Source organism: Podarcis melisellensis (genome assembly GCF_964234715.1).
Source record: "Podarcis melisellensis genome assembly, chromosome: 6".
NCBI classification, from domain to species: domain Eukaryota; kingdom Metazoa; phylum Chordata; class Lepidosauria; order Squamata; family Lacertidae; genus Podarcis; species Podarcis melisellensis.
In genome coordinates this window covers 4615447-4642794 of record NC_138538.1, presented here as the reverse complement: position 1 = coordinate 4642794, position 27348 = coordinate 4615447, and the positions used below count along the sequence as shown (strand labels likewise).

General features: G+C 44.9%; 1 protein-coding gene across 2 annotated transcripts in view; it reads right to left on the bottom strand.

The window, feature by feature from the left end:
- Positions 1–26971, bottom strand: part of CSNK2A1 (casein kinase 2 alpha 1) — a 46564-nt gene extending 19593 nt beyond the window's left edge. The window contains exons 1-4 of one of the 2 annotated variants that reach the window (XM_081917151.1): positions 26843–26956; positions 17553–17594; positions 1007–1217; positions 297–408 (exon numbers count right to left, since the gene is read on the bottom strand). In XM_081917151.1, the coding sequence (XP_081773277.1) occupies positions 297–408; positions 1007–1107 (213 nt within the window). In that variant the 5' untranslated portion in view covers positions 1108–1217; positions 17553–17594; positions 26843–26956. Of the gene's footprint in view, positions 1–296; positions 409–1006; positions 1218–17552; positions 17595–26842 lie in introns of both variants that reach the window. The other variant, XM_081917150.1, reaches the window with a different exon arrangement.
- Positions 26972–27348: the final 377 nt, after the last annotated feature.

Here is a 27348-nt window from a genome sequence, read left to right as displayed (position 1 = left end):
AAAGTGCAAGTAGATAAAATAGGTACCACTCCAGCGGGAAGGTAAATGGTGTTTCCGTGCACTGCACTGGTTCGCCAGAAGCGGCTTAGTCATGTTGGCCACATGACCCGGAAACTGTACACTGGCTCCCTCAGCCAAGAAAGCGAGATGAGCACCACAACCCCAGAGTCAGCCACGACTGGACCTAATGGTCAGGGGTCCCCTTTACCCCTACCCATTATCAAGAACCAACTTGGACATAATGCACAAAAATATTTCTGCTTGCAGCAGCAGCCACCAAAACATTAGAGGCTCACCTTCAGGATTTTAACAACTACTTTTTCATTATTTGTGATGTTGATGGCTTCGAAGACTTCACTGTATTTGCCCCGGCCCAATTTCCGGACTAGTTGGTAGTCATCTTGATTACTGTAAAGACAAAACCAACAAAATCCATCATGCACCACTCCAAAATCACTATTTCAAAACGTGTCGCCAGATTATTCAAAAAGGTGGACACATTAGAGAATGTTTCTAGAGGTCCGCCCCCCTCACTCCCCTGTAAGGACAAATTTGAAGATATTACTCTGCACTGCTCCATACAGATTGATGGTGCAAGAATAATAAAATGTTATTTTAACAACAAAGCAACTTGGAACAGAGTCACAGCACTAGCCAGCCTAGACCAGTACCAGCTGCTCAACAATTCTCCAAAGTCTCAGGCAGATGTTCATCTCCAATTATCCTTTTAACAGAAATGCCAGGAACTTAATGTGATAAGTTTGTACCCCACCACTGAGCAACAGACTCTCCTTTGAAGAGCTAAGTAGCCCCTCTCTCTACAGATTTCCTTTTTCCCCGAACAAGAGAATTCCCAAGTTTTCCTCCCCACAACAAAATGTGGGGAATAGCACTAGGTTACATCTACTGAAACAAACAGCACTTTGCAAATACGAAAGGAACCAGTGCCAATCCCGCAAACCCAACACGGGCAGCACCTGGCCAGTAAACTAATGTGGGCACTTACCCCCATTCAACAACGTGCGACTCGTAATCCCAGTATTCTCGTGGTCTGTGTGTATTTACATCTGTGTAGACTCTGGCCCTGCTTGGCACAGGTCCCGACATTGTGGGCAGATTGGCAGGCCGAGCTAGCTTAAGGATCTGGTGTTCACGCCGCTTCCAATTTCAGTGCAAATCGTGGTGGTGGGCCTCAGGCAGAACTCAGAATTTTCCAACTGTGGACACAAAGCAAACTATTGTTAAAATGAGGCAACACATTGAGAAAGTTAATAAGGTAGTTTGCACGGATCCCTGGGGTAGGGTGGAGAATGGCACGGCTGCTTCTCCCAGGCGTGAATTCGGTCCAAATGCCAAGTAACACTTTAACTGGTTGGCGGCAAGAATCTCAACAGCTTCTCTTTTTCAGGGTGAGATCAATGCTATCACTAGTGATGTGAGGTGAGAATATTCTCCAGAGAACATTCTCGAGAATGAGAATATTCTCTGCTAGAAAATTCTCCGGAGAATATTCTCCGCAAACTGTAAATTCTAATGTAAGAACCAGTTTTACAACCCACATTAAAAAATCTAGTAAACAATAAGTCAAGCTGTGATATTGCCACTGTAAGTAATGAATAATGTTGTTGGGGTTTTTTTTTTATTCAGTTACATTACTGGGTATTGTGTCATTCACCATTGGCAGTTCTGAAATGTCAGCTACAGAAAACATTTTTTTAAAAAGTTTTTAAAATGCTAGTCATTTAATTTGATGAACACTTGAATTCGTATTTATTTCAACTATATGTAATAGCCTTTCCCCCCTATTTTTGTGTGATCTTATTCTAAGCAATTCTGTACCCTTGACCATACAGTGTTATTTTTTACAGAAATTGCTTTAATGCTTTACACACGTAAAGTACCTAAGCCTATACAATTATGTGTAACAGCACATGAGGTGCCCTTGATTTAAACAGTTGATGTTTATTTTTATTTAGTGCCAGTAACTGGTTGCAGTGCCATTCAATGGTACAAGATGCCATTTACCAGAGGTTGACATACCAAAATATAATATCATATAATGATAATATATTTAATGTTAATGGCTTTTATTTTATATGTATGCATATAGTTTTGTTTATCAAGCTGTGTTTTAGTCACCAAAACAGTTATTAAGTGTTAGAGCTATTAGAAGAACAAGATAGCCTATTACTGAATTTACTTGTATCAAACCTTAACATGACAATTACTGGTGCCATCACCTTAGAATGGTTTAATTTTAACTATAAAACATGTTTTACTTTTTAACATGTTACTTGCAAGTGACAAGTAGGCTTGTGCTTATATATTTTCACTGTGGTTCCTTTACTAAACAATAAGTTTCCCTATATGTCAACAGTGCTGACCTGCTAACCAATAAGAAAGAGTTTTCTAGACTCCTCCCATTCCCATGATCCCATCCACACTGTCAATCATCTTCAGCACTGCCCCATTTTTTGGCTGCCATCTGAACAACTTTACCCATAAATAAACACATATATTAACAAATTATATCATTTTCAATGCATTGAAATGAATACTCTCCTATTTTAAATGCAAATTTTCTAATATTCTCATTAATTGAGAATCTCCAGAATTTAACATCACTAGCTATCACACTGCCTATGGGGACCCCTAACTGCAATAGACACCCTAGGTGAGCCTAATGCTAACTCTTCAAATTGTATCTGGATAGAAGCATGGTCTAGAGCAGGGGTCGGCAAGGTTTACCCGCCATGGGCCGGATGACTCCCACAGAGATCGTCTGTGGGCCGGACTGGCACAGAGCGATGACGAAAATTGCTTCTTTGCATGCCCAGACACCGAAAATCGCGTCTGTGCAGAAGCGATTTCCGGCGCCTGGACATGCGCAGATGTAATTTCGGCGCCACTCGTGGGCTGGTAAAACGGTCTTTGTGGGCCGCATCCAGCCCATGGTCTGCGCATTGCTGACCCCTGGTCTAGAGAGTCATACCTAAAAACAACACCCTAAAACAATGGGATTATAATACATACGTTGCTCACAGACATGACACACTTCCATGGAAGCCTTGCAATCAGCATTTGCTGAAGTTGTCCTTCCACAACAACTATTTCTGGCATTCAAATCGGTTTTCTAGAGGTAGCGGATCATTCTACTTGACTGCTGGCGATTTCCGTGTTCACTGTGTTTGGGGCATCTTATACAAACACTGCTTTTCATGTTTCCCCAGACACACAAAGGTATCCCTCCCAAGAGAGGCAAAGGAGTTTCTGTGTGTTCAGCACGGTTCAGCAGCCCTGAATCTCTTACTGGATGGTCCTGGGATCCAGAAATATGTGTGAGAGAAAGGCTTCTCCCTTGTTCACTTTCTGCACATCAAGCATTAATTGTATACAACTCTAGCATGTCCCCCTTATCTGCTTTCATCCCCAAATAAATAGCTCCAAACAGGGAAGTCGTTTCAGCCACGTGATCATTGGGCTGCCATTTTCTTAGTTCTACAATATCCTTCTAGCAGCAGCCAGAACTGTACAGAGTATTCAAAGTGTGGTGTCCCAAAGATTTGCATAAACCTGCTTCAATGCAATTTTATTTTCGATTCCGTTCCTGGTGATTCCTAGCATGGAATTGCCTTTTTCAAACCTGGGTCAGCCTCTTAAAGTGAATGTAACCTTAGCATCCCTCTTCTGGTGTGCCATCACCAATCCCTCCCCCCAAATATTAGCTATTGGGATGGGTACTCTACTAATGATCCACATCCTGGTAGAGGGGATTAGAAGCAGCAGCATGTGGTCTTCTCTTTCCATGGTACAGGTGAAATTACTTTGCTTGATTCCTCCCAAGGAGAAGGGAGGCCACTTTGCACTGGGATCTGTAGACACTTAAAAGCAGCAAGAAATCGTATTGTGTCCTTCGCTTTTCAGCATCTCCAAAGCACAGCATGGCTCAAGCATGAATGTGCTCAAAAGCTAAAGGACGACTGCTGCTGCAACAGTCGTTGCGAATCCTGGTGCACAGAGGGAAGATGACCCCAATCCTGCCCAAAGACCTCTGGAACTCAGGAAAGCAGAAGGGCTGTTCACTCTCCTGTCTGGACAAAAGCAAGTTTCCCCTCTGAGATTGCTACAACAAACATCAAAATCAGGAGAGGGGATCTTGCACATCATGCTTTCATCAGGCAGCAGGTTGTGAGCACATAACTCAGTCACCAAAGGAAGCTTGTTGGCTAGCTTCTCAAACCTACGAAATCATTCTACTGGGTTCAAAGGGCAGCCTTTGCCATTAAAAAAAATCTCCCCCCTTAGTTCCTTAGGGTAAAGATCCACTTCTGAAACAAACACACATGAGATTGCAGTGTAAGTCTTGTGAAAGTTTCAGGCAATTCCTAGACTCAAGGTCTTAACTCCAGAAATTGTCACATGAAATTATTGCGGTTTTTTATTATTATTTAACTTTATATACCATCCTTCATCCAGAAGTCCCAGGGCAGTTTACAATATAAAAACTTTAAAAAAACCATACCATAATATCGAACAAAAACAATACCCAGATACACCTGACAGACTTGCTGGAAGGGGTGGAGAGAGGAGAAAGACATATTGATTCCTTTTTCAGCTATGAACACTGAAAAGATTTCACTGTCAGAGAAGAATTCTAAAGCTCCATCCATATTGGCTCTATCTACAAAGAGGAAAGAATGTTCGTCTGTGGAAGAAAGTGGGTGAATAACGCTACTGAAAGAAACGAAAGCTCTAGCGTGGAATCTTTTCCGTCATGTCATGTGGCTGAAAGCAGACAGATGGTACACAAGCAAAGATGTTTGCTGAGCATTCCTTCCTTTGTATCTCCCAGCGATGGCAACCACCCAAGTATAACACTACCCCATGCGAGGATAAATACACACATTTAACCACTAGCACAGGCATATGGAGGCAGTGTGTAATTCTGCAAAGGTTTGACCCCACATGATCCCAGGGAACGTTCCACCTTTTAAGCTGAGGGGTGGTGTCCTCTTCTTGCATGGTCCTTATGAGAGTTAATGTAGCATGATGGCAATGGGACTGAGAGCCAAACTACACATTATGTTAAATGAGCATTTACATGGTGTGGTTCTTTCTTCTTCAAAAAACTGCAATTGCAGCTTCCCGCCAGGGGAAAATAGCCACTTTAGAGAACAGGTGGTTTTAATCCCCCCCCCCACCTGTGGTCCTGATTTGGGTTAGAGACCACCGTGGCAATTTTTCAAAAGACACATACATACAAATGCACACTTAATGTATCCTTTGGCTCTGAACTACAAATCAGAAGTATGGAACTCCTAACTGCCCTTCGAAGTTGTAAATATAGCATCACACTAGGTTTGCTACAGGTGATCTGAACCTCCCACTTCTCCATTGTAATTATAATATTAAGAGCCACACTCCACACAAACAGCAACAACTTCTCTATTTGCTGATGCAATCTAAATCAAGAAATGCGTAATAACAGCATTTATACGCTTTTCAGCATTCAGTGTGCCTCATGCGCATTATATTGTCATTCTGACAGCAACACGGCAAGTTGGGTCAGTTTTAGGGTGGTTGCGGATGGGAGATATTGCTGCCTGGAAGGATCTGAGCACCGTTCATCTCCAAAGCTCTCCTCTGGTTCAGATCGCAATTCATTCCGGCACTTTGAACTTGGCAAAAGCAGGATCATACAGTAATGCTGAGAAATTCATTCCCTGCTCCCCAAGGGTGCCCTGTTTGTTAGTTTGGATAACAGACTCCCTGGACAGTACACGTCTCAGGGTTCCTTTGCAATGTTCAAGATGCCAAGGAGGGGGAGCAACCTCAGTAAGGCGACTCCAGTGTCAGGTGTTCCCCTGGAGGTAATGTGTTTGTTTTGATTTTCTGCCCTTTATCTCCTTCTTTCTTTCTTTCTTTCTTTCTTTCTTTCTTTCTTTCTTTCTTTCTTCTCTCTCTCTCTCTCTCTCTCTCTCTCTCTCTCTCTCTCTCTCTCTCTCTCAAAGGCTGAGGGCAATTTGATCCCAAACCCATCCTGCAGACAAACATCTGCTATTTACTCTAGCAAAACAAACAGGCCAAACACGATTAAAAGTTTAACAAATTCCCAGCTCCAGAAGCAACATGGCCTGGGCGCCCAATTAAGGCCAATAAATTGGAAAATGTTTCTCCTTGCCAAAAGTGAGAGAGTCGCGATCACCGTTTAAATCTGCAATGATGATAACTAACTGGACAGAGAAAATAGCACCCTAAACTCATTCCTCGATATAATTTTGTAAGTTTTAAGCTGCATATGGATTTACAAACCGACACAAGTAGCTTGAAGGATGCTTGTTGGCATTGTTCTTCTTTCAGGACTGGTGTTACATACTCGTATGAGGCCACTCTTGACTACAGCCCAGTTTTGCGCTAGCTGAGGTTTCCAAGCCAGTTTCACAGGCAGCCCCACATAAAGTGCATTACAGTAATCCAATTCAAGGCAAAACAAAAAAAATTCCTTCCAGTTGCACCATAAAGACCAACTAAGTTAGTTCTTGGTATGAGCTTTCGTGTGCATGCACACTTCTTCAGATACTTCTTCAGATACATGCACACTTCTTCAGATACTTCTTCAGGTATCTGAAGAAGTGTGCATGCCCACGAAAGCTCATACCAAGAACTAACTTAGTTGGTCTTTAAGGTGCTACTGGAAGGAATTTTTTTTGTTTTGACTATGGCAGACCAACACGGCTACCTATCTGTAACCAATTCAAGGCAGTGTTAGAAACTCAGATATATACTATAAGCTAGGCACCAAATGGCTCCTTAAACCAAGGTTACAGTCGCCAAAACAAAATACCTAGCTATCATTTTGGTGCCAGATGGCTCGAAAATCGTATTTTTCAACACAACTTTTTCCTTCCTGAAATTCATTCTGACGGTGCAGATAAAATATAACGGCTAGAATTCTACAGGATGTGTTGCTAATGTGTGAAAACAGTCAAGATCCAGGATGCCCAGGTGCACACCTCCAAATGGTGGAGACGTTAGGTACCATCCTGGCATCTGGGCACCTTCGCTTGGTCGCAAGTGGCTGTTAAGTCAGGTGCAAAATGTGCCTGGCAAATTTTGAACGCTGATTCCAGGTTACCAGTGCTTGCACACCACAGCGGCAAAGCTCTTCTTGCTCAGGAATATTTGCAGCCGGTAAAAGAAATTTTTAGTAGCAGAAGCCTCTTAAGCCTCCAAGGTGAGTGCTGGTTTTAGGAGCACCACCAGACTATACACCTGTTCTTTAATAGTGAATGCAATCCCCTCGCCCCAGAATAAGCAATTTACTCAGTTCTCAGCTGAGAACTACTCATGTATTTATTTGTTCCATAATAATTATACACGGTTCTATTGCAAAACAAGCAAACAAACAAACCACCTCAAAGTGGTTTACAAAAAAAAACAAACCACACACAAGAAAACATGACAGCCATACTTTAAAACATACAAAAGTTAAAATACTGAAACAGATAAATATTGCCTCAACTTTTTAAGCATCTGGGTAGGCCTTTCTAAACCAGAATGTTTCCAGCAGGCACTGAAAAATGTACAGTGAAGGCCCTTGCTTGATATCAATAGGCAGGGAGTTCCAAAGTGCAGGCACTGCCACACTGAACGGTCGAGTTCTTGCAAAAGCAGAATGGTAGATTGGCCAATTCCGCCAATCAGTGTGGTCATCCAGAGGACCTGTATCTTATCAGAATTAATTCAACTTATTGGCCCTCATCCAGCCCACCACTATATCTGGGAAACACTGGCCTGCGAGAGCTCCAGTTGGAGAACAGTCTTTACCAAAGGTGTCATGCGCTTTGAAGACACTCGAACTCAGGACGCAAGGGAGAAACGTGCTAAAAGGAAGGCACACTTGGCAAATCCACGGTGTAATCAACTCACACCCGGAAACAAATGCCCCCACTGTGGAAGGATGTGTGGATCCAGAATTGGCCTCCACAGTCACTTACGGACTCATTGTTAAAGCTGTGTTTATGGAAGACAATCTTACTCGGCTACAAGTGATCGTTGTTGTTGAAGAAGAAGAAGAAGAAGAAGAAGAAGAAGAAGAAGAAGAAGATGATGATCCCGGCATCCGTCCAGGACTTGCAAAGTTTCAGCAAACACTGTTGGGTAAGGGCCCTGCCTCTGTTTTTTGACTTGATATAGTCCAGAGTAGTAATTATTGTCCTCTACGCACAATACAAGGGTAACCTAGATTGTTATGAAGCTGCATTTACACCATCCTTTGAAGACAGCACAAGAGCTAAGAAACATCTGCAGAGCATCTCTTGCCAGCAAGGAAAACATCTGGATGACTCAGCAGCTCCACAGAACATGGAACCATTGCTATCTCTCTGAATTAACTGCTCTACCAGCACAACTGTACTCATATATGTTAATTTCTGCTCTCCATCCCAATCCTTGCTAGGAAGAGTGGAAAGGGAAAGGGATGGTTGTATCATCAGAACAGGGCCTGGATCTTAGAACTGAGCTGGGGGGGGGGGGGAGAGAGACCACTATGTAATTTCCCATCGAATATTTTGCCGAGCTCAATTCCAAGTCAGGCCAAATGCAGTTTGCAATCACTAATTATCACCGGCCTTGGAAGAGGCGACCACCTATTTATCCAGAATCACTGAGCTCATCTGCAGTCATGTACTCTCTTTGTATTAGCAGCAGACTCTACCAAAAGCTTGGAAATTTGTTCAGCACTCAGATAATAAATATTTATGACCAAACATGAACATTTATTTCCCATTTAATGGGGGAAACGCTGCTCTGCTTACTAACTACTTGTTTCTACAAGAACCTGGGCATTTCGGCCGGCCGGCAAATTGCCTTGCTCTGCTTCTGTAAATAGACAGAGAGGGATGAACAGAAATCCATGTTTTGAAATAAAGGTACAATATACGTGTGTGAGAGCAGTCTGCTTGGAATGTCACATTAAACTGTAGTTTATTAACCCTGCTTTAATGTGAATGAGTAGCAGGTTGCTGCAACTAAAGGCTCTTCGTTCTTCCCCGTTCCTGCTTCAGGGAAACCACTGGGCACTGTCTGGCTTAACCTGGGCTTATGGTTTGTTCATCACTGTTTAAAGCGTGAGCAGAAGCAAAGTGTGATCTTGGCTTATTGCTTGTTTGGAGGAAACAAACCATAAGCTCAGGTTCGGATCAGGCTTCTTCCCCACAAGTGTGAGGCAGTGAGGAATGAAGAACCCGCCATTTCTGCACAAGCACACTAAACCATCGTTTGTTTTCGCTGGGTGGTACCCCAACTAACACATTTCATCAGAGTAAGGATTTCCACTTGTGCAACAGAACTTCCTCCCCCTGTATGCCCCCAAAATCTGTTTTGGGGGAAGGAGCAGGTTTTCCAAACCCTCCGGAGCAAAGTGGGGGGGCATTCCATAGTGCAAGTAGAAATATTTGGGCTGGTGGAACAAGTTACAGTGGTGCCCTGCAAGACGAACGCCTCGCAAGACGGAAAACCCGCTAGACGAAAGGGTTTTCCGTTTTGGAGGCGCTTCGCAAAACGAATTTCCCTATGGGGTTGCTTTGCAAGACGAAAAAATCTTGCGAGTCCCCGCGGGTTTCCCCCGCTTTCCCCCCCTTTTCCTAAGCCGCTAAGCCGCTTAACAGCTGATCGCTAGAAGCCGCTAGACCGCTGTAGCGCTAATCCACTAAGCTGTCAATGGGCTTGCTTCGCAAGACGAAAAAACCGCTAGACGAAGAGAATCGCGGAACGGATTCTTTTCGTCTTGCGAGGCACCACTGTAGTTGGATAGTGCCCACTGTGTTTGAATGTGCTGTGTGACCAGGTCCCTCTCTCTTTTTCTGCAATTAACCTCTCTAGTTGGATTAGCGATGGGAAACCTCTTTCAGCTTGAAGGACAACATTCAGAGGCTGGGGCCAGAGGCAAAACTGGGACGAGCAAAGAACGCAAATTTTGCCTTTGTACACTTGGCCGATTTCGACACATGTATCCTCTCTGCCCTCCATCCGAGGAAGCAAGAGGCAATGCCGCAGCTCAAGCACACATTGCAGGTAGATGAAAACACACCAGGAGGATGCAAAACAGGGCTTGGAAGTGGGTGCGGCTGGGGAAGAGTCCAAAGGGCTTAGAGGGGTTTCCCAAACTTAGGTCTCCAGCTGTTGTTGGACTACAACTCCCATCATCCCTGACCACTCTTGCTAGCTAGGGATGGTGGGAGTTGTAGTCCAAAAACAGCTGGAGACTCAAAGTTTGGGAAACGTTGGCTTAGGTCATTGCCTGAAGTTAGGCCCCCGCGAATGAGAGTAAAATCATTGCACCATTTTTTAAATTAGTAAAAATATTGTGTGCTATTGAATGATATAGTTAATGCCCTTCTAGGTACAATAAGAATGTTTTAAGGATTTCATGCAATAAATATGTCCTTTTCTTATTGAGCATCTGCAAGTACAAGCTTGACTTAAAACTGTCCTTTATTTACTGTATTTTTTGCTCTATAAGACTCACTTTTTCTCTCCTAAAAAGTAAGGGGAAATATGTGCGCCTCTTATGGAGCGAATGCAGGCTGCGCAGCTATCCCAGAAGCCAGAACAGCAAGAGGGATTGCTGCTTTCACTGCGCAGTGATCCCTCTTGCTGTTCTGGCTTCTGGGATTCAGAATATTTTTTTTCTTGTTTTCCTCCTCCAAAAACTAGGTGCATCTTGTGGTCTGGTGCATCTTATAGAGCGAAATATACAGTAAATCAATCCATTATGTCTGTCAAAGGATGGCTTTGAATAAATGAAGCACAACAACCTTTTCTGTAAATAATATAATATGAATAATAATAATAATAATAATTTTATTATTTATATCCCGCCCATCTGGCTGGGTTTCCCCAGCCACTCTGGGTGGCTTCCAGCATGTATCAAAACATATTATGAGATCAATTCAAAGCAAACCTTGAAAGGCTAATATATTTCAGTTTGGGGCCAATAAAAGTCACTACACAAAAAACGAAAGACACAACCCAATCCATGTATTTTCAGATGCTAGAATTTAAATTGTAATACAACATGGAAAGAAACTGTTCTACACACCTTCTCTTAAAAGTTCCCGGGCTGTGTCAAGTTACAGTTGCAATCATAACATTTCTAGATCATAACACTCTCCAATCCAGGCCAACCCCATCTGAACTTTGGACCCAATAGCTTCCACTTAAGCAGCTGAAATGAAATACTCACGTTCCACAAATATTAAAATGGCTGAGAGACTGAAAAGGTTGTCAAAACCTTCCAGTGCCTGGGAACCCCAATTTTCTGACACCAACACCATTTGGATATAATTTATTCCAATTCCACTCGGCACTGCTTCTACATCTCCCTAAAATAATAATAATGACTTCTGAACCAAGATAAACCAAATTCTATGACCAGTAGAAGTTCAGCAATTTTGCAATTCTTTGATTACTTTGCAAAATTTATCCTTATTGCATTATATCCTTCCCCCCGCCCCCGCTTTCCTCCAAGCTGCTCATTTCAAGGCACATCTATTACATCTTCATCAAATCCCCCATTTCCTTCCATAAGGGATCAAAGGGCAACTGACAACATAAAACAAAACAATTTTCATGAACGCATTTAAAATGCTGACTCAATATTAAAAAAGCAGTAGCTAATAATGCCACTCTGGAGTCTAAGCCCAATTAAGCCCCAAAGGCCCAGACATATAAATGAGTCAAGATTTCGCCTAAAATGGGGGTCAAAGCTGGTTCTTCCTCCCTTTTATCTTCCCAATAACCCTGTGAGGTAGGCTGGGCGGGAACAACAATGCAAGCCCTTGGGGTCCCTTCTAACTCTACAATTCCCTGATTCTATGGAAATCCTGGGGACGCGGGTGGCGCTGTGGGTTAAACCACAGAGCCTAGGACTTGCCGATCAGAAGGTCGGTGGTTTGAATCCCTGTGACGGAGCGAGCTCCTGTTGTTCGGTCCCTGATCCTGCCAACCTAGCAGTTCGAAAGCACATCAAAGTGCAAGTAGATAAATAGGTACCACTCCGGCGGGAAGGTAAACGGCGTTCCGTGTGCTGCTCTGGTGTGCCAGAAGCGGCTTAGTCATTCTGGCCACATGACCCGGAAGCTGTATGCGGTCTCCCTCGGCCGATAAAGCGAGATGAGCGCTACAACCCCAGAGTCGGGGTTGGTAAACGGGAAGGTAAACGGCGTTCCGTGTGCTGCTCCGGTGTGCCAGAAGCGGCTTAGTCATTCTGGCCACATGACCCGGAAGCTGTATGCGGTCTCCCTCGGCCGATAAAGCGAGATGAGCGCCACAACCCCAGAGTCGGTCACGACTGGACCTAAAGGTCAGGGATCCCTTTACCTTTATGGGAATGTTGCTCAGAGGCTTTGCCCACACGCTGTCAATACCAGCTCCGAAACTATTAGACCTAGAACTTTTGTGATGTGCAGAACAGAAGACTAAAACGAGAGATCAGAATGTCAAAATTCCCCTGCCGCCAAGGGTTACGCTGAAACGCAAACAATTGCCTCTTCCTTTGCTGTCATCGCCCTCAACCTACCATTTGCTGGGCTTCCCCCTTTGTGAAAAGAAAACCCCTTCCCCATGTTTCTTCCCATTCTTTGCGAAGAGAGTTGGCCTTGGGGGCTTAGCCATTTCCAAACCTCACGCGGCTTTCAGGATGGAGCACTCGTACTGGTCTTGCAAACTCAGAACAGTCATCACACAGAGAAGCATCCCTGAAGGAGCATCTCCATGCCCATCGTTCAACCCGGACACCGAGGTCCAGCGCCGAGGGCCTTCTGGCGGTTCCCTCACTGTGAGAAGCTACAGAGAACCAGGCAGAGTGGCACCCTCCCTGTGGAACGCCCTCCCATCAGATGTCAAGGAAATAAACAACTATCTGACATCCAGAAGACATCTGAAGGCAGCCCTGTCTTGGGAAGTTTTTAATGACTGATGTTTTAATGCATTTTTAATCTTTTGTTGGAAGCCGCCCAGAGTGGCTGGGGAAACCCAGCCAGATGGGCAGGGTATAAGTAATAAAATTATTATTATTATTATTATTATTATTATTATTATTATTATTATTATTATCTCATTGCCTCCTTTTTACTCTGGCCACAAAATTAAATGTTTATTCCCTTTCTTGTCCATTGCTCCACCACCTTACTTTTTTTAATTCCAAGGGAGCAAAATCATAAAACTGAAGAGAAGGGAGGCATTCACAGCTCCCACACCATATCTGAACCACTCATGACAGAGCACTTACTGGCAAATCTAGAAATCCTCTAGACGAGGAGATGTCACTGTGTTCTCCACCCTAACCACACCCTCCCCATTTGTCTGCAGATAACTCTAGCTAGGACACATCATGCGACACAGCTTGCCTTAGCTTTCGAGGGGTATCTACATGGTGACAACAGCTAAGTGCTTATGCCCCCCCCCACCTGACCTCAGGACAGATCCATACTGAACATTTACGCCCATGGAAACAGCAGGGGTTGGGGAGTGAGAATGTGGTCCTTCTCACACAGGGCAAACTCTGCAGGAGGGAGATAGCTGGAGATAAGACTGTATAAATTGCACAGTAAAGCATTCCCAGTGAAGAAACTATTCTGGCCCCGTTAGGAACCCTACTGACGCCATCACAGCGCTTGAAGAGTTGTGCCTCGGAGCCAGTCTTTCACTCACTGACTGCTGTCAATGAGGCTTCTCTAGCTGAGCCAGGGGAGGGGGGAACATAAAAGCTTGCTGGATCAGGCCAATGGCCCACCCAGTCCAGGATCCTGTTCTCACAGTGGCCGAACCAGATGCCTGCAGGAAGCCTACAAGAAGAATTCGAGCACAAGAGCTCTCGGCCCTCCTGCAGGTTCCAGCAACTGGTATTCAGAAGTATTGCTGCGTCCAACTGTGGAGGCACAGCAGAGCCATCATGCCTAGCTGACTTCAATAGCCCTCTCCTCCATGAATCTGTCCGCTCCTCTGTTGAAGCCAGAAAAGAATCTTCGCCTTTCAGCTTCTCCTCTTAGAACATATAGCTGTTAGGCTTGTTCTCTCCAGCCTAATATTTGTGGAGTCAGTGTTTTATGGGAGAGGTGCAGCACAATATCCAAGTACCCCCAAATCAAAACAAGGATTCTCCTAAGACATAGGTCGGCAACCTAAGGCCCATGGGCCGGAAGCAGCCCATGAGGGTCACTTAACTGGCCCATGAGCAGCCCCTGAACTGATCCGCCCACCCGGCGAGTCCCCGTGTGCTGTGCTAAACCAGCGCAGCGCGGCACGGGGACTCTCTTCTGCGGCTCCACAAATCGCTTCTGCGCATGCCCAGATGCCAAAAATTGCGTCTGCACATGTCAGCGGTGCCGGAAATCGCTTCTGTGCATGCCCAGCCGCTGAAAATCGCTTCTGCACAGCTGCGATTTCCGGTGTCTGGGCATGCGCAGAAGCGATTGCCAGTGCTGCGGACATGTGCAGACACGTTTTCCGGCATCACGCTGCTCTGGCCTGGCACACGGAGGATCTCAGTGAATGACTATCCTGCTTTCCAGCTCTCTACCGACCAATCCTTCCCTTCCTTTATACACCATCACCAGTTCTCTAAAGTTCTTTTGTGCAGGATTTGCCTTTCAAGCCGAGCTCTTACTGAGACGGCTCCCAGCCCTGAGCAAAGCAGCCGACACTGCTACCCAAGGCTTCACAGCTTGTCTTTCCTCAAACTCCGGCCTGAGCCGCTGCTGTGCTGCTCCTCATCCCCATTTCTTCCTCCTTCCAGTCAGACACCTGGTCTTTTCCTCCCCTCAGCCTTAACATGCAACTGCCAAAGCAGATTGGAAGGGCGGAAGAAGAACAATTCCCCTGTCCCTCTGGCTCAGAATGAACTCCAGGGGGTTCCTTTTAATGCTGTGTTTGACCCTCTTGTCCCAACCCCAAGTTGGCTCGGGAAAAGGGAAAAAACAAGTCTCCTGGTAAATACTGTGCCAGCCTTGGTGGCCAGCGCCAGGGGCTTGGCTCTAACGCTACTAAGCTGGAAAATTCAGCTGATGAAATAACTCTCCCGTGATTTCCCAGCAATATAGCAATTTCTTCATTGAACCTTTTATTCTAAATCTTGTAGCATTACCCTGCGTGAGCCAATATCCTGAGCAGGAAACCAAAGCTGAAGAACTATTCAGAATTCCTAGGTAGCAGCATCAAAGTTTTAGTCACCCAAACAAACTGGATTTTTCCAGTCCTTAAAAGAGAAACTGGTGCTCAATCAGCTCATTTTCAAAATTAAGCACAACCGCTTTAGAGAGAGAGAGAGAGAGAGAGAGAGAGAGAGAGAGAGAGAGAGAGAGAGAGTGTGTGTTTGGATTTGATATCCCGCTTTATCACTACCCGAAGGAGTCTCAAAGCGGCTAACATTTTCCTTTCCCTTCCTCCCCCACAACAGACACTCTGTGAGGCGAGTGGGGCTGAGAGACTTCAGAGAAGTGTGACTAACCCAAGGTCACCCAGCAGCTGCATGTGGAGGAGCGGAGACTCGAACCCGGTTCACCAGATTACGAGACTACCGCTCTGAACCACTACACCACGCTGGCTCTCTTTAGCAGCCTGCCGCTAGAAACAGAGTGAAATGTACAATCTGGAAGCCTCCTCTCTCTGCCGTGCTAGTGCAAACAAGCCCAGGGCCATGAAACAAAGTCAGAGTATTAGCATATTGGCAAGTAGGATCCCTGGGAGGCCGCAATTGCCAGGAAGCCTGGGAGCTGGGTGGTGCTGATGAAACTGGATAACCCCTGGAGGGTGGGACATTGCCACATTTGAAAGGCTGTGCTCCCAAACAGAGAAGAGAGAAAAGTTGTTCCTTGGGAAGATATCCTAATATCGCTCCCTCACAGCTCCATCTAAAAGCATCCTTGTATATATTTTTTAAAGTCCACAAAACTTACTAACCTGCCAGCATCTGTGCTAGCCTGCTGGGGGCTGGCAGAGGCAAAAACAGAGAGCTCTGATTCTCCTGCAACAACCTTCAGCGTTCGTACACGGTTGCAAACAAGGGAGTTTCTCTCCTCTCATAGTTCACGTGCTTCTAAGGGGAGGGACAGAGTACTTGATCCCTCCTTCTCCTTCACTCAACATGCATGCAATTCCTTGTCGCCCGTGGCTGTGAGACTAACGCTTAAACACAAGGCTTTGCCCTGACTTGAGGAAAGCTTCCTGCAGCACAGTTAAGCAGGCTTTTCTCTCCAAACTGGCCCGATGAATTGATTCTTGAGTCTGGCCTGGAGAGGCAAGCGCCAAGGTACACTGGCAGGAACTAGAAATGAGTGGACTGCATTGTGTAAGTTTTATGGAAAATAAAAGGCACGACCCAGCTAAGGGGAGGATATCAGCGGGCGCATTTTGCAACTGGCTATTGGCCACTTGTGATCAAGTGAAGACGCCTGGGTTACAGGATGGCACCTAACATCTCTACCATCTGGAGGTGCATGCTTGGGGATCCTTGGATCTTGACTGTTTTCACACCCTATCAACACATCCTGTAGAATCCTGTTATACCATATTTACTCAAATCTGATGTGCACCTTTTTTGGCCAAATTACGTTGCGAAAATTAAGGTGTGCATTAGAATCAACGGCACATTGACATTCGCCAGCAAATACCGTATTTTTTGCTCTATAAGACTCACCTTTTCCCTCCTAAAAAGCAAGGGGAAATGTGTGTGCGTCTTATGGAGTGAATGCAGGCTGCGCAGCTATCCCAGAAGCCAGAACAGAAAGAGGGATTGCTGCTTTCACTGCGCAGTGATCCCTCTTGCTGTTCTGGCTTCTGAGATTCAGAATATTTTTTTCTTCCCCCTCCCAAAACTAGGTGCGTCTTGTGGTCTGGTGCGTCTTATAAAGCGAAAAATACGGTACTTTTTTTGGTTTCAAGGTTCTGAAAATTGAGGTGCGCATTAAATTTGATGGTGCATTAGACTCGAGTAAATACAGTATTTTATCTGCACCATCAGAATGAATCTCAGGAACCAAAAAATCAAATTGAAAAATACGACTCTAAAGCTGTCTGGCCCCAAAATGGCAACTAGGCATTCCTTTTTGGCGACTGTAACCCTGGTTAAAGGAGCCATTTGATGCCCAGTTTATATATCGGTTTCTAACACTGGTTGGTGGCCACTGCTACTTTTTGTGGATGCTAATTCCACAGTTTATGCGCTACTTTATCTGTCTTTTATTTTGTCTGTCCAACATTCAGCTTCACTGGACGGCCCAGAGATCAAAGTATTATATGAGAAGGGGAAAAAACTTCTCCCTTTCCATCAGTTGAGAAACAGCCTGATCCATTGCCTTGGCTGGCATTGGAATCCTGCTTCCCATTCCTCTGAAAAACGTATCTGCCTCTAACTAGCCCACCCACAACTTAAGCTGGATCAACTGGTCTGTCAAACTCTGCAATGGCTCATTGTAAAGGTGATTCACAGAAGTTCTAGTTCCTAAATACTACCGTACTCTAAAGTTCATTTTTTAAAGAACAATTTCCCCTACCTTATAATTTAAGGCATTTTCAGGATGGCTCACAAACAAAACCTAGGTGAACAAGAGAGAGCATTGTGAAAAACGGCAGCAAAATCATTAAGACCTTAAAGCAGCAGAACTGACTATGGAGCATTAAAAGCCTTGGAGAATGGAGGGATAAACAGCCCTGGCCTTTAAACAGCAAGGCGTCAGGAGAAGGGTCTGGAAAGACCATCTCAAACCTACAAGCAAATTTATGTTGGGCTGGGTGATCCTTCAAGACAACCAGGTCTCAAACCATGTATAAAGCAGTGATGTAGAAGGGAGTCGCACAAACCCTGAGGATCACAGCTCAACAGGTTTTGGCATCAGAACATCCTTTTCCCAAGGGGCAGGGTGCTATGTCTCAAGCACTGCATGGGATGGGATATGGCGGGGGGAGAGAGATATATGCTCATCTTTCTGTTTCCAAGCTTTGAGTTATCAAGAGGGGGAAGACAATAAGCCCTCACTCCTCCCCCAGTAGCTTAGAGCTGGAGAGAGAAGGCCTCTGCCAGGTGCAGTGCGCACTCATTTGACACACAACTAAACCACAACAGTTCAGACCTGAAGGGAAAGCAAAGGCATGTCTGGGTCCCACAGGTGTTCCAAGCTTGAAAGAGCTTTGGGTGCAGGAAGAAAGCCACACCTCCCATGCACAACTGCACGCTGAAAGGGGGGAAACGGACACACACACACACACACAGTTTACTTATAAAATGCAGAACAACATGGAAAAGACAAATATGATATGCAACACAAATATATAGGTAGATCACAATCTCCTAACAAATCTGAAATACTCAAAATACGCCAATTATTGAAAATTCAAATGCCAACACAAACATCTCACACTCTGAGGCTATTTCTACAAACCCATTTTCATGCTTACAATGTTTCCTGAAGACAAAACTGTGCAACCACTGCAATGCATTTGTCCAAATGCAATCTTCTGTCTCGTTATCTGACTAATGCTTAATTTCTCGATTGCTCCAAGGTCTCATACTTTCTTTTTTTCTTCAACCACAGAATAATATCTGGGACAGCTGCCAATTTCCCTACTTTCAGTGTACAAATCTTAGCTACTACTAAGAGAAATGTGCTCTGTACTTTCTTGACAAGACTCCAAATGTCAAAAATGCTTCTGCTTTCGACTATAACTAAATAGTCATTCTTGGGTATTACTTACTATTTCAAGCAAGCCGGATCATATTTTTAGGAACGTCAACCACATTTCCAGGTATGTGCCCCTCAGATCACATGGTTGTGAGCCACCCCAATCTCCAAGTGAGATTCTAGAAGGTTCCATGTGCTTAACCAGGAATTGATTTCTTCAGAATGAGGGACAGAAGACTGTGGTGTCTTTATGATAGATCATGGGTAGGCAAACGAAGGCCTGGGGGCCAGATCCAGCCCAATTGGATTATTATTATTATTATTATTATTATTATTATTATTATTATTATTATTATACCCCGCCCACCTGGCTGGGTTTCCACAGCCACTCTGGGCGGCTTCCAACCAAATATTAAAATACAGTGGTCTGTTAAACATTAAAAGCTTCCCAAAACAGGGCTGCCTTCGGATGTCTTCTAAAAGTCTGGTAGTTGTTCTTTTCTTTGACATTTGGTGGGAGGACGTTTCACAGGGCGGGTGCCACTACTGAGAAGGCCCTCTGCCTGGTTCCCTTTAACTTGGCTTCTCACAGTGAGGGAACTGCCAGAAGGCCCTTGGCGCTGGACCTCAGTGTTCTAAATCCGGCCAGCGGATGGTCCGGGAATCAGCGCGTTTTTACATGAGTAGAATGTGTCCTTTTATTTAAAATGCATCTCTGGGTTATTTGTGGGGTATAGGAATTCGTTCATTTCCCCCCTAAAAAATGTAGTCTGACGCCCCCATAAGGTCTGAGGGACAGTGGACTGGCCCACTACTGGAAAAGTTTGCTGACCCCTGTGATAGATGCTTTATTTACCGGTACATACACACACACACACAACTTGAACTCGCAGCATGAACATCCAAGAACGTATTGCTTCTCCCATAGCCATAGCCTTGGATCCCAGCAGAAATCAAGCATGGTTCTGTCTCCCAGTTGCCCAGCCAGCAGCCTTGCTTCTAGCTCACATAACTCAACTCCCACTCTGGCGTCTGTCTTTCTTACTACCAGACATTGAGGGAGGGAGCCCAGCCATTTGGTATCCGGCACAGAGACACTTCCTTTGTTACTTTAATGGCCCTTACTTAGAGGGCCATTACCTCACCAGGAAGCTACTTCCGCTATTCCAGGATCTGTGTTGGATCCATGCAGGAATTAGAAGGGGGCTCAGGCATACAGCCTACCCCCACCCAGCTGATAAGGCTATCTTTTCCAGCTGCCACTATGGTTGAGAACCACTGTATTTCCTAAGCATCAAAGGGCAAGATACCAACTCAATCCAGTGCTCATGTCTTTCAGAATTAGAACACAGTCTTAACCGCCACATACTACAAAATAGGACTCACTTTCTAACTTACCACATATAACCTCGTTCTTAAGACCTAATATGACCAGATGAAAAGCAAGGAAGTGGTCCCTGCATCTTAACAATTCTACAGAGAGGGTGTTTTGTTACCTGCAAATCAACAGGCAAAGCTGAGAAGTCATAACTGATGAGTTTCTCTCTTTTTTGTAACTATTAACAGTGTTCATAGCTGAAGCAAGTCAGAGTAAAATGTGCAAAGGTGCATTCTGCTGCATCTTTTGATGTCTCCCCCCTTTCTCTTACAAAAGTTGTTTTATTAATGGTGGTAAGCATTGCTCATGTGGTCCACTCATTCGTCCTGACCCACTAGTGGAAGCTCAGAAAATTAGGATTACCTTAAAAGAAACCTCTCTTAAGATCACCTTCCTTCCACACCAAGATCCAACAACAGTATACAAATATTAAAATATCCGATTTGGCATTTGTCTGTAAAGCTATCTGCCTTTGGGATGGAAGAAGCGAGAACCCCAACTAAAAATAAAAACCTCAACCCACAATTTTTATTTAGAAAGTGCATCGCTTACCATAATAGCTTCAAGAATGGACTTCTGAATTTGTACCATAAGCAGATGCAGGTGTCATGTACCCACCTCCCCAGAGAGTGTGAACTATACCTCTAAGAGGAATGCAAACTGTCCTGACTCATCTCAATGGGGCATTTTCTCACTCGCCCTATTTTTCACACTTTATGATCCACAGTGGCAAATAATTTAAACACACTTGCTGAGAGCCCAGCATGCCACTTCTGCAATTAAATGCAAGAACTAACATCACACGAACAGAGCAAAACAGAAATGAGACAAACAGCCGCCAGTCTCAAAGTCTTATGTGTGCTTTTTGCAAGGAGTCTTTGGTTTTGCAGCAGATTTGAGTTTGCAAATCTCAGCATATGAAGAAAATACAGAGCTCAGAAAGGACGGGCAATGATTCCAGTCAGGGTTTGACTAACCTGGGCTTTAGCAAGCTGCAGAACCTCCATGAACCTTTCTAGCATCCTTCTGTCTCCACCCCATCCACAACACACGCCCCAGTCCTAACCTTCTCTCTCTAGAGCCTTCCAACATTCAACCACCTCAATCCTCTATTGCCATACCACCACTGCCTCAATGCTGAAATGCTAAATATTGACAGAAAGCACAGCTAAGTGAGTACAAAGATAATCTGCATGATTTATTGAGCAACATAATTCAGACTCATAAATTGCAAGATTGGAGTTTGAGAGCAGAGATCACATGGACCCAAGTAACCTTGCAGTTAGCTACTCGCCAGTAATGGATGACTAGCCATTCTTTCCGGGTGACTAACTCAAAAAGGTTAACTTTCGCAATAGGCCTTTTAATGCTTGCCTGGAGTTTTTATTCTTGCATTTAGTTACCATTTTTATTTATTTTTTTATACTGTTTTTGTATGCTGCCCTGGAAAATTTTATTCTAAAGGGCAGCATAATAAAAAAGAAAAGAAAAATACCTGGGTTCTCTCTGTGGGGAAGAATGAATTTGTGTTTCTGCAAGGAAACCTGAAGAAAAGGGTGTAACTGTGTTAAAGATGGGGAGCAAAGGCAGACCCTTATGCAAGGTCACTCTTCCATTGGGTAGGTAGGCAAGCATATTGAATTTCAAAGCGTCAGCCGGGTTATATCTGAACCACATCTCATCAAAAGGAGCAATTCTCATTTGGAATAATTTAAGAAAGGCACACCCACATTTTGATAACAAGCTCTAGCCAGTGTGCATGCCATGGTATCACAAATTGATCCAAGCACTGAATGACAAAAAAAATCTCCCAAGATTGGCCAGGATCGGAGGGTGGGGCTTTTGAGAAAAGTGGGTGGAGCAAAAATATGGAGCTGGCAACATTTCCAAGCCCTGCTGGCTATACAGCGGTGCCTCGCAAGACGAAATTAATTCGTTCCGTGAGGCTCTTCGTATAGCGTTTTTTTCGTCTTGCGAAGCAAGCCCATTGACAGCTTAGCGGATTAGCACTATTAGCGGTTTAGCGGCTTTTAGCGATCAGCTGTTAAGCGGCTTATCAGCGGATCAGCTGATAAGCGGCTTAGCGGCTTAGGAAAAGGGGGGGAAGGGGAAAAAACCCGAAGGAACTCGCAAGACTTTTTCGTCTTGCGAAGCAAGCCCATAGGGAAATTCGTTTTGCGAAGCGCCTCCAAAACGGAAAACCCTTTCGTCTAGCAGGTTTTCCGTCTTGCGAGGCGTTCGTCTTGCGGGGCACCACTGTATTCTGTGTACTTCTACGACAGCCCAATGGCCACAGAAATGTTCACCCAAACACTGCTTTAGAGCGGGGTCAACACGAAAGCTTCCCATGTTTATTAGCAGGTCATCCATAACATTACACACACAGGGTGTAACACACTGCAAGCTTTATGTGGAGCTCAAGCTTGATTTGGTCTGCACAGGAGGATTTTAAAAGCTAAGATTGTTTTGTGAAACTCCATTCTGGCGGCGACTAATTATTCTAATCAAGAATTTGAAAGCTAGCTTCCATCAGCAGCAAGAAAGAAAGTGTTCCTCGGGGCATAAACCTCTACTGTACAAACAGCTTAGGATACTTTCCCCGGGGCAATCAGCTTTTTCTTGCGTGGTTGCACAGGCCAAAAGGCACATTCTTATCAAAATGGTAAAAAAGAGAGATGAGGAACCCCTGTCTATACCACTTGCAGATCTCACTACTTTGTGATTTGCAGTCAGTGTTCTGTTGTCCAAATTCTGTAAACCAAGTACGTTTGAATCAGCTTATTTTGCATAATTTATTCTGCTTCTCCTAACCATAGCTAGGGTGCTGAAGACTTACATGGAGATGTTTTCAAAGGATCTACATCTCAGGGTTGTGTGTTTGAGCCCCACACTGGGCAAAAAACCCCTGCATTGCAAGGGGTTGGACTAGATCAGTGTTTCCCAACCTTGGGCCTCCAGCTGTTTTTGAACTATAATTCCCATCATCCCTGACCACTGGTCTTGCTAGCTAGGGATGATGGGAGTTGTAGTCCAAAAACAGCTGGCGGCCCAAGGTTGGGAAACACTGGACTAGATGACCCTCATGGTACCTTCCAACTCTACGATTCTATGCAAGGTCTTCTCTGTGATGGTTCCGTTTGTGGGATGGTCTCTCCAGGGAGGCTCACCTGGCACCATTATCATAGATCTTTAGGCATCCGGCAAAAATGTTTCTCTACAACCAGGCCTTTGCCTGATTAACATTCTATGGCCTTTTAAATGTGTTTGTGGGAGGGGAGTTATTGGTTTGTTTTTTACGATATATTTTGTGTTCTCTTTGTACTTTTATGTTGTGAACTGCCCTGCGATCTTCGGATAAAAGGCAGTATAATTTTTTTTTTAATTATGAATTTATTGATACCCTGCCTTTCCCACCACGGCAGTACACAATTTTAATGAATAAAATCGTAGCCACCAGCTTCAAGATGGAGATCCAGCCGAAGTATTGGGGATGAGCCTGTCATTGTATTGCTTATAATTTTAAATAAGTCTGTATGTCACTAAATCCTTAATTTAGGAAGCCTCATGAAATACCGTATTTTTTGCTCTATAAGACTCACCTTTTTCCCTCCTAAAAAGTAAGGGGAAATGTGTGTGCGTCTTATGGAGCGAATGCAGGCTGTGCAGCTATCACAGAAGCCAGAACAGCAAGAGAGATTGCTGCTTTCACTGCACAGCCATCCCTCTTGCTGTTCTGGCTTCTGAGATTCAGGATATTTTTTTTCTTGTTTTCCTCCTCCAAAAACTAGGTGCGTCTTGTGGTCTGGTGCGTCTTAGAGAGCGAAAAATACGGTACCATTCATTGATAACAAGGCCATCTTCATTTTTCTTGACATACAGCAACAGAAACTCGAACTAGCCTACAGGCTTACACTAACAGGGATGCCCCTCGACCTCAAATTAAAATTTGCCTTTATCAGTTAAAAGTTTGTCTCTGCAATCAACCAGCGAAATTGTCAGTTGATTAATAATTAGCAGTGCAATCCTATAAATGCCTACTGATCAGTAAGTTTCATTGAGTTCAATGCTATTCAACTACGAGGTAAGCATGTGCAGAGAATCCTGTAGCTCTAATAAGCCAACAACAGAGATCAACCTCTCACAAGGGGAAACACGGTAGAAGATAAGAGATCAGTCTTCAGCTACCACAACTTATTGGAACCAGGGGTTTCCTGACCACCATCACCAAATTACAGGCAGACATTTGCATATGCTGTTGGTTGGGGAAGCATCCCTCATGCCCACTTAGCCAGGGCAGATGTACACTTGGTAGTGGGACCATACTCCTGCAAGGGCTGACAATAAAATCTGGGAAGGAATCTCTCCCTATTCTAGTGGTAAAGAAAGGAGAAGTCCTCCCTAAAGACCTAAGATTGAAAAGCTCCAGTAGGCAGCATGCAACATTCTCAGGCTATCCCTCACTTCCCAACCCGCTATTCCTACAAGAATAAATGAAAGTGTTCCAATATATAACCAAACTGAGATGATGCAACTTATCAGGTAATGGGGAAAGAGTGTTTCTTACCTAGTAATATTACGTTCTCATGGGGATAAGGAGGAAACCAATTCAGCTGAAGATGAGCAGAACTAAAAGGGGCACTTGCTAAATATATTCATACCCAACAATGGGGAAAATATCAGAAAGTCTGAACATTTTATGCCTGCATCTAATATTTTTTATTCATCCCCCCCCCAACTGCTATGAGGACTGGAATCTAGAACACTGTAAGAAGCTCTGAAACTTTCACTGGAAATGTTTCTTTGGCTCCTCACATTCTGTTATTTCTAACCCCATTAACTTGCGTTTAGCTTCTTGACTTCCTAGTGTGGAGTTAATACCTTTTGTCTATCACTGTGGGAAAAGACATCCCTTTACACCAACTGCACATACCAAGGAAGGAACAGCTTTCTTGGGCATGATCCATGAAAAGAAGAAACAACAAATGATTAAAACGAAAAGCAAGGGCAGAAAGCACTTCAGAAGCCCAGACAGCAAGTTTGTAGGATCAAGAGTCAATTTTAAAATATCACACTTTACTGTTTTCAGGTACACATATCTGTCCTATCCTATCTAGTCTGATCTTTGTATACAGATGGTTGCAGGATGGGGAGAAATCCCCACAGTATCAGCACCACAGTAACTGAGGAGAGCACTCTTCAACTGTGCAGAAAATGTTCCTACATTTAGCTGGAACAAGGCAATCAGAACCTCCCATCCCACCTTAGTCCCAAGAAGACAGAGAGGCTTGTCTTGGGAATTAGCTGGGAGAAGAGCACCTCAGTCAGGACTCTACAAGTTCCCTGGGGATGACTCTACAGTGGTACCTCGCAAGACGAATGCCTCGCAAGACGAAAGGGTTTTTCGTTTTTTGCGTTGCTTCGCAAGACGATTTCCCCTATGGGCTTGCTTCACAAGACGAAAACGTCTTGCGAGTTTGCTTCCTTTTTCTTAAAGCTGTTAATACCCAGCGAATCCGCGCTCCACAAGACGAAAAAAATCGCAAGACGACACAACGAATTAATTTCGTCTTGAGAGGCACCACTGTACTCAGTAGTGCCTAGAGGCTTCCAGTTGTCCTCTGTTGGAAACAGGATGCTAAATTAGACAGATCTTGGTCTGATCCAACCAGGTAATTCTTGGTCTGATCCAACCAGGTAATTCGTATATCCCCCATAATGATAGGGCAAGGGAACCAGCAATTTTCACATATTTACCCTAGATTTTTAAACTCTCCTAACCACAATTACTCAAAGAGAATACAACCCTGGGAAATGATAATACCTTTGTTTCTGTTTTTGAAATGCAGATTAGCATGCATTAATGACCCCACCCTAGGCTATCCTCAACCGTCCAACAAGCTCCCAGAACCACAAGCCCAACGGACCCTCCTGAAAGATGCTCAGGCTCAAGCACTTGCGGACCTCACAAATAAAGAGATTTACAGGTATCCTTCAGCCTCTGGCACAGAAAGAGATCCCCTGTGCAGCCTGGGAAAGGGGCAAAAGATCCTTGGTAAAAGCAACCTTTCACACACATAAATCCACCATGATTTACCCTTCCTGCCCCCCTTGAGGGAGACATCCTCTCCGTTCTGCCCCCAAAAGAATCACTGCAGACCCTCAGCAGGACCCCTCCTTCCTCCCCACCCAACATCATATGCAAAAGAATATGCCAGAACATACATGGGGGGGGGGGGCGAGGGAAGATAAGCTTTTTTTTTTTGCTAGAGTGCAAGAAGGGCCACATTGGAGGGGGGGGCACCTTTCAAAGGACTGTCCTGCTTCGTTCCCAGACTCACATAATTGGGGATGGGGGGGATCTTTCTTTCCCCTCCCCCCCCACAAAAGGAAACGTCCCAGTGGTCAACTGGTGCACGGGGGGGGGGTCGGTAGGCGGGGTCTGCTCCCTTCACGCCCAGGGGCGTATCCACTGGCAGCCTCACCCAGGATGGGGAGCCTCCCCTCCCCCCCCCATAGGCTGCCATACTATGCAGCTGCCTCATGGGGAGGGGGGGCGAAGAAGCAAAATCCGCACTTCTAGAGGCAGAGACCCCTCATTTTCTCATTTTATATATATGTCCCCCCCCCCACTGCACCGCCCCCTCCCCTCCCTTGAGGCTCCAAATGGGGGGAGGGGGAGTCGAGGAAGCCCCGCCCTCCCCCGTCTCCCGCCTCTGGGCCCTTTCCCCTCCCCCCACCGGGTCCATTCGGGCCGGGGAAGGCGCCCCGCGCCGCTACGGCCACCCACCTGAGGAGGAGGCGGCAGCAGCCACCACCGCGCCTCCCTCGCCGGCCTCACACAGACAATATGGCGGAGGCACAAGGCTCGGCCGCCAGCCGCAGGGCCCAGAGCGAGGCTGGCCGGAAGCGGAAGTCGCTGCCGCGCCGGGCGCTCGGGCCTCTCTAGAACTCGGGAGGCTTCTCTGTGCGCTGACTGACGGGGACGCATGCGCAGGACGCTTTCCAGGCGTTGCCTTCTGGGAGGTGTAGTTCTCTGAAAGGCAGGATTGGGGACCGAGCTGGGGACTCTGACTAGCAACTGTTCAGAGGTGGGAGAGTATTATTATTATTATTATTATTATTATTATTGACTCTGACTAGCAACTGTTCAGAGGTGGGAGAGTATTATTATTATTATTATAATCATCATTATCACTATTATCATTATCATCATTATTATTCTTATTATTATTATTATTATTATTATTATCCTGGTTTGTCAGCGTCCGAACTTTGGAACTCCCTGCCTCTTGA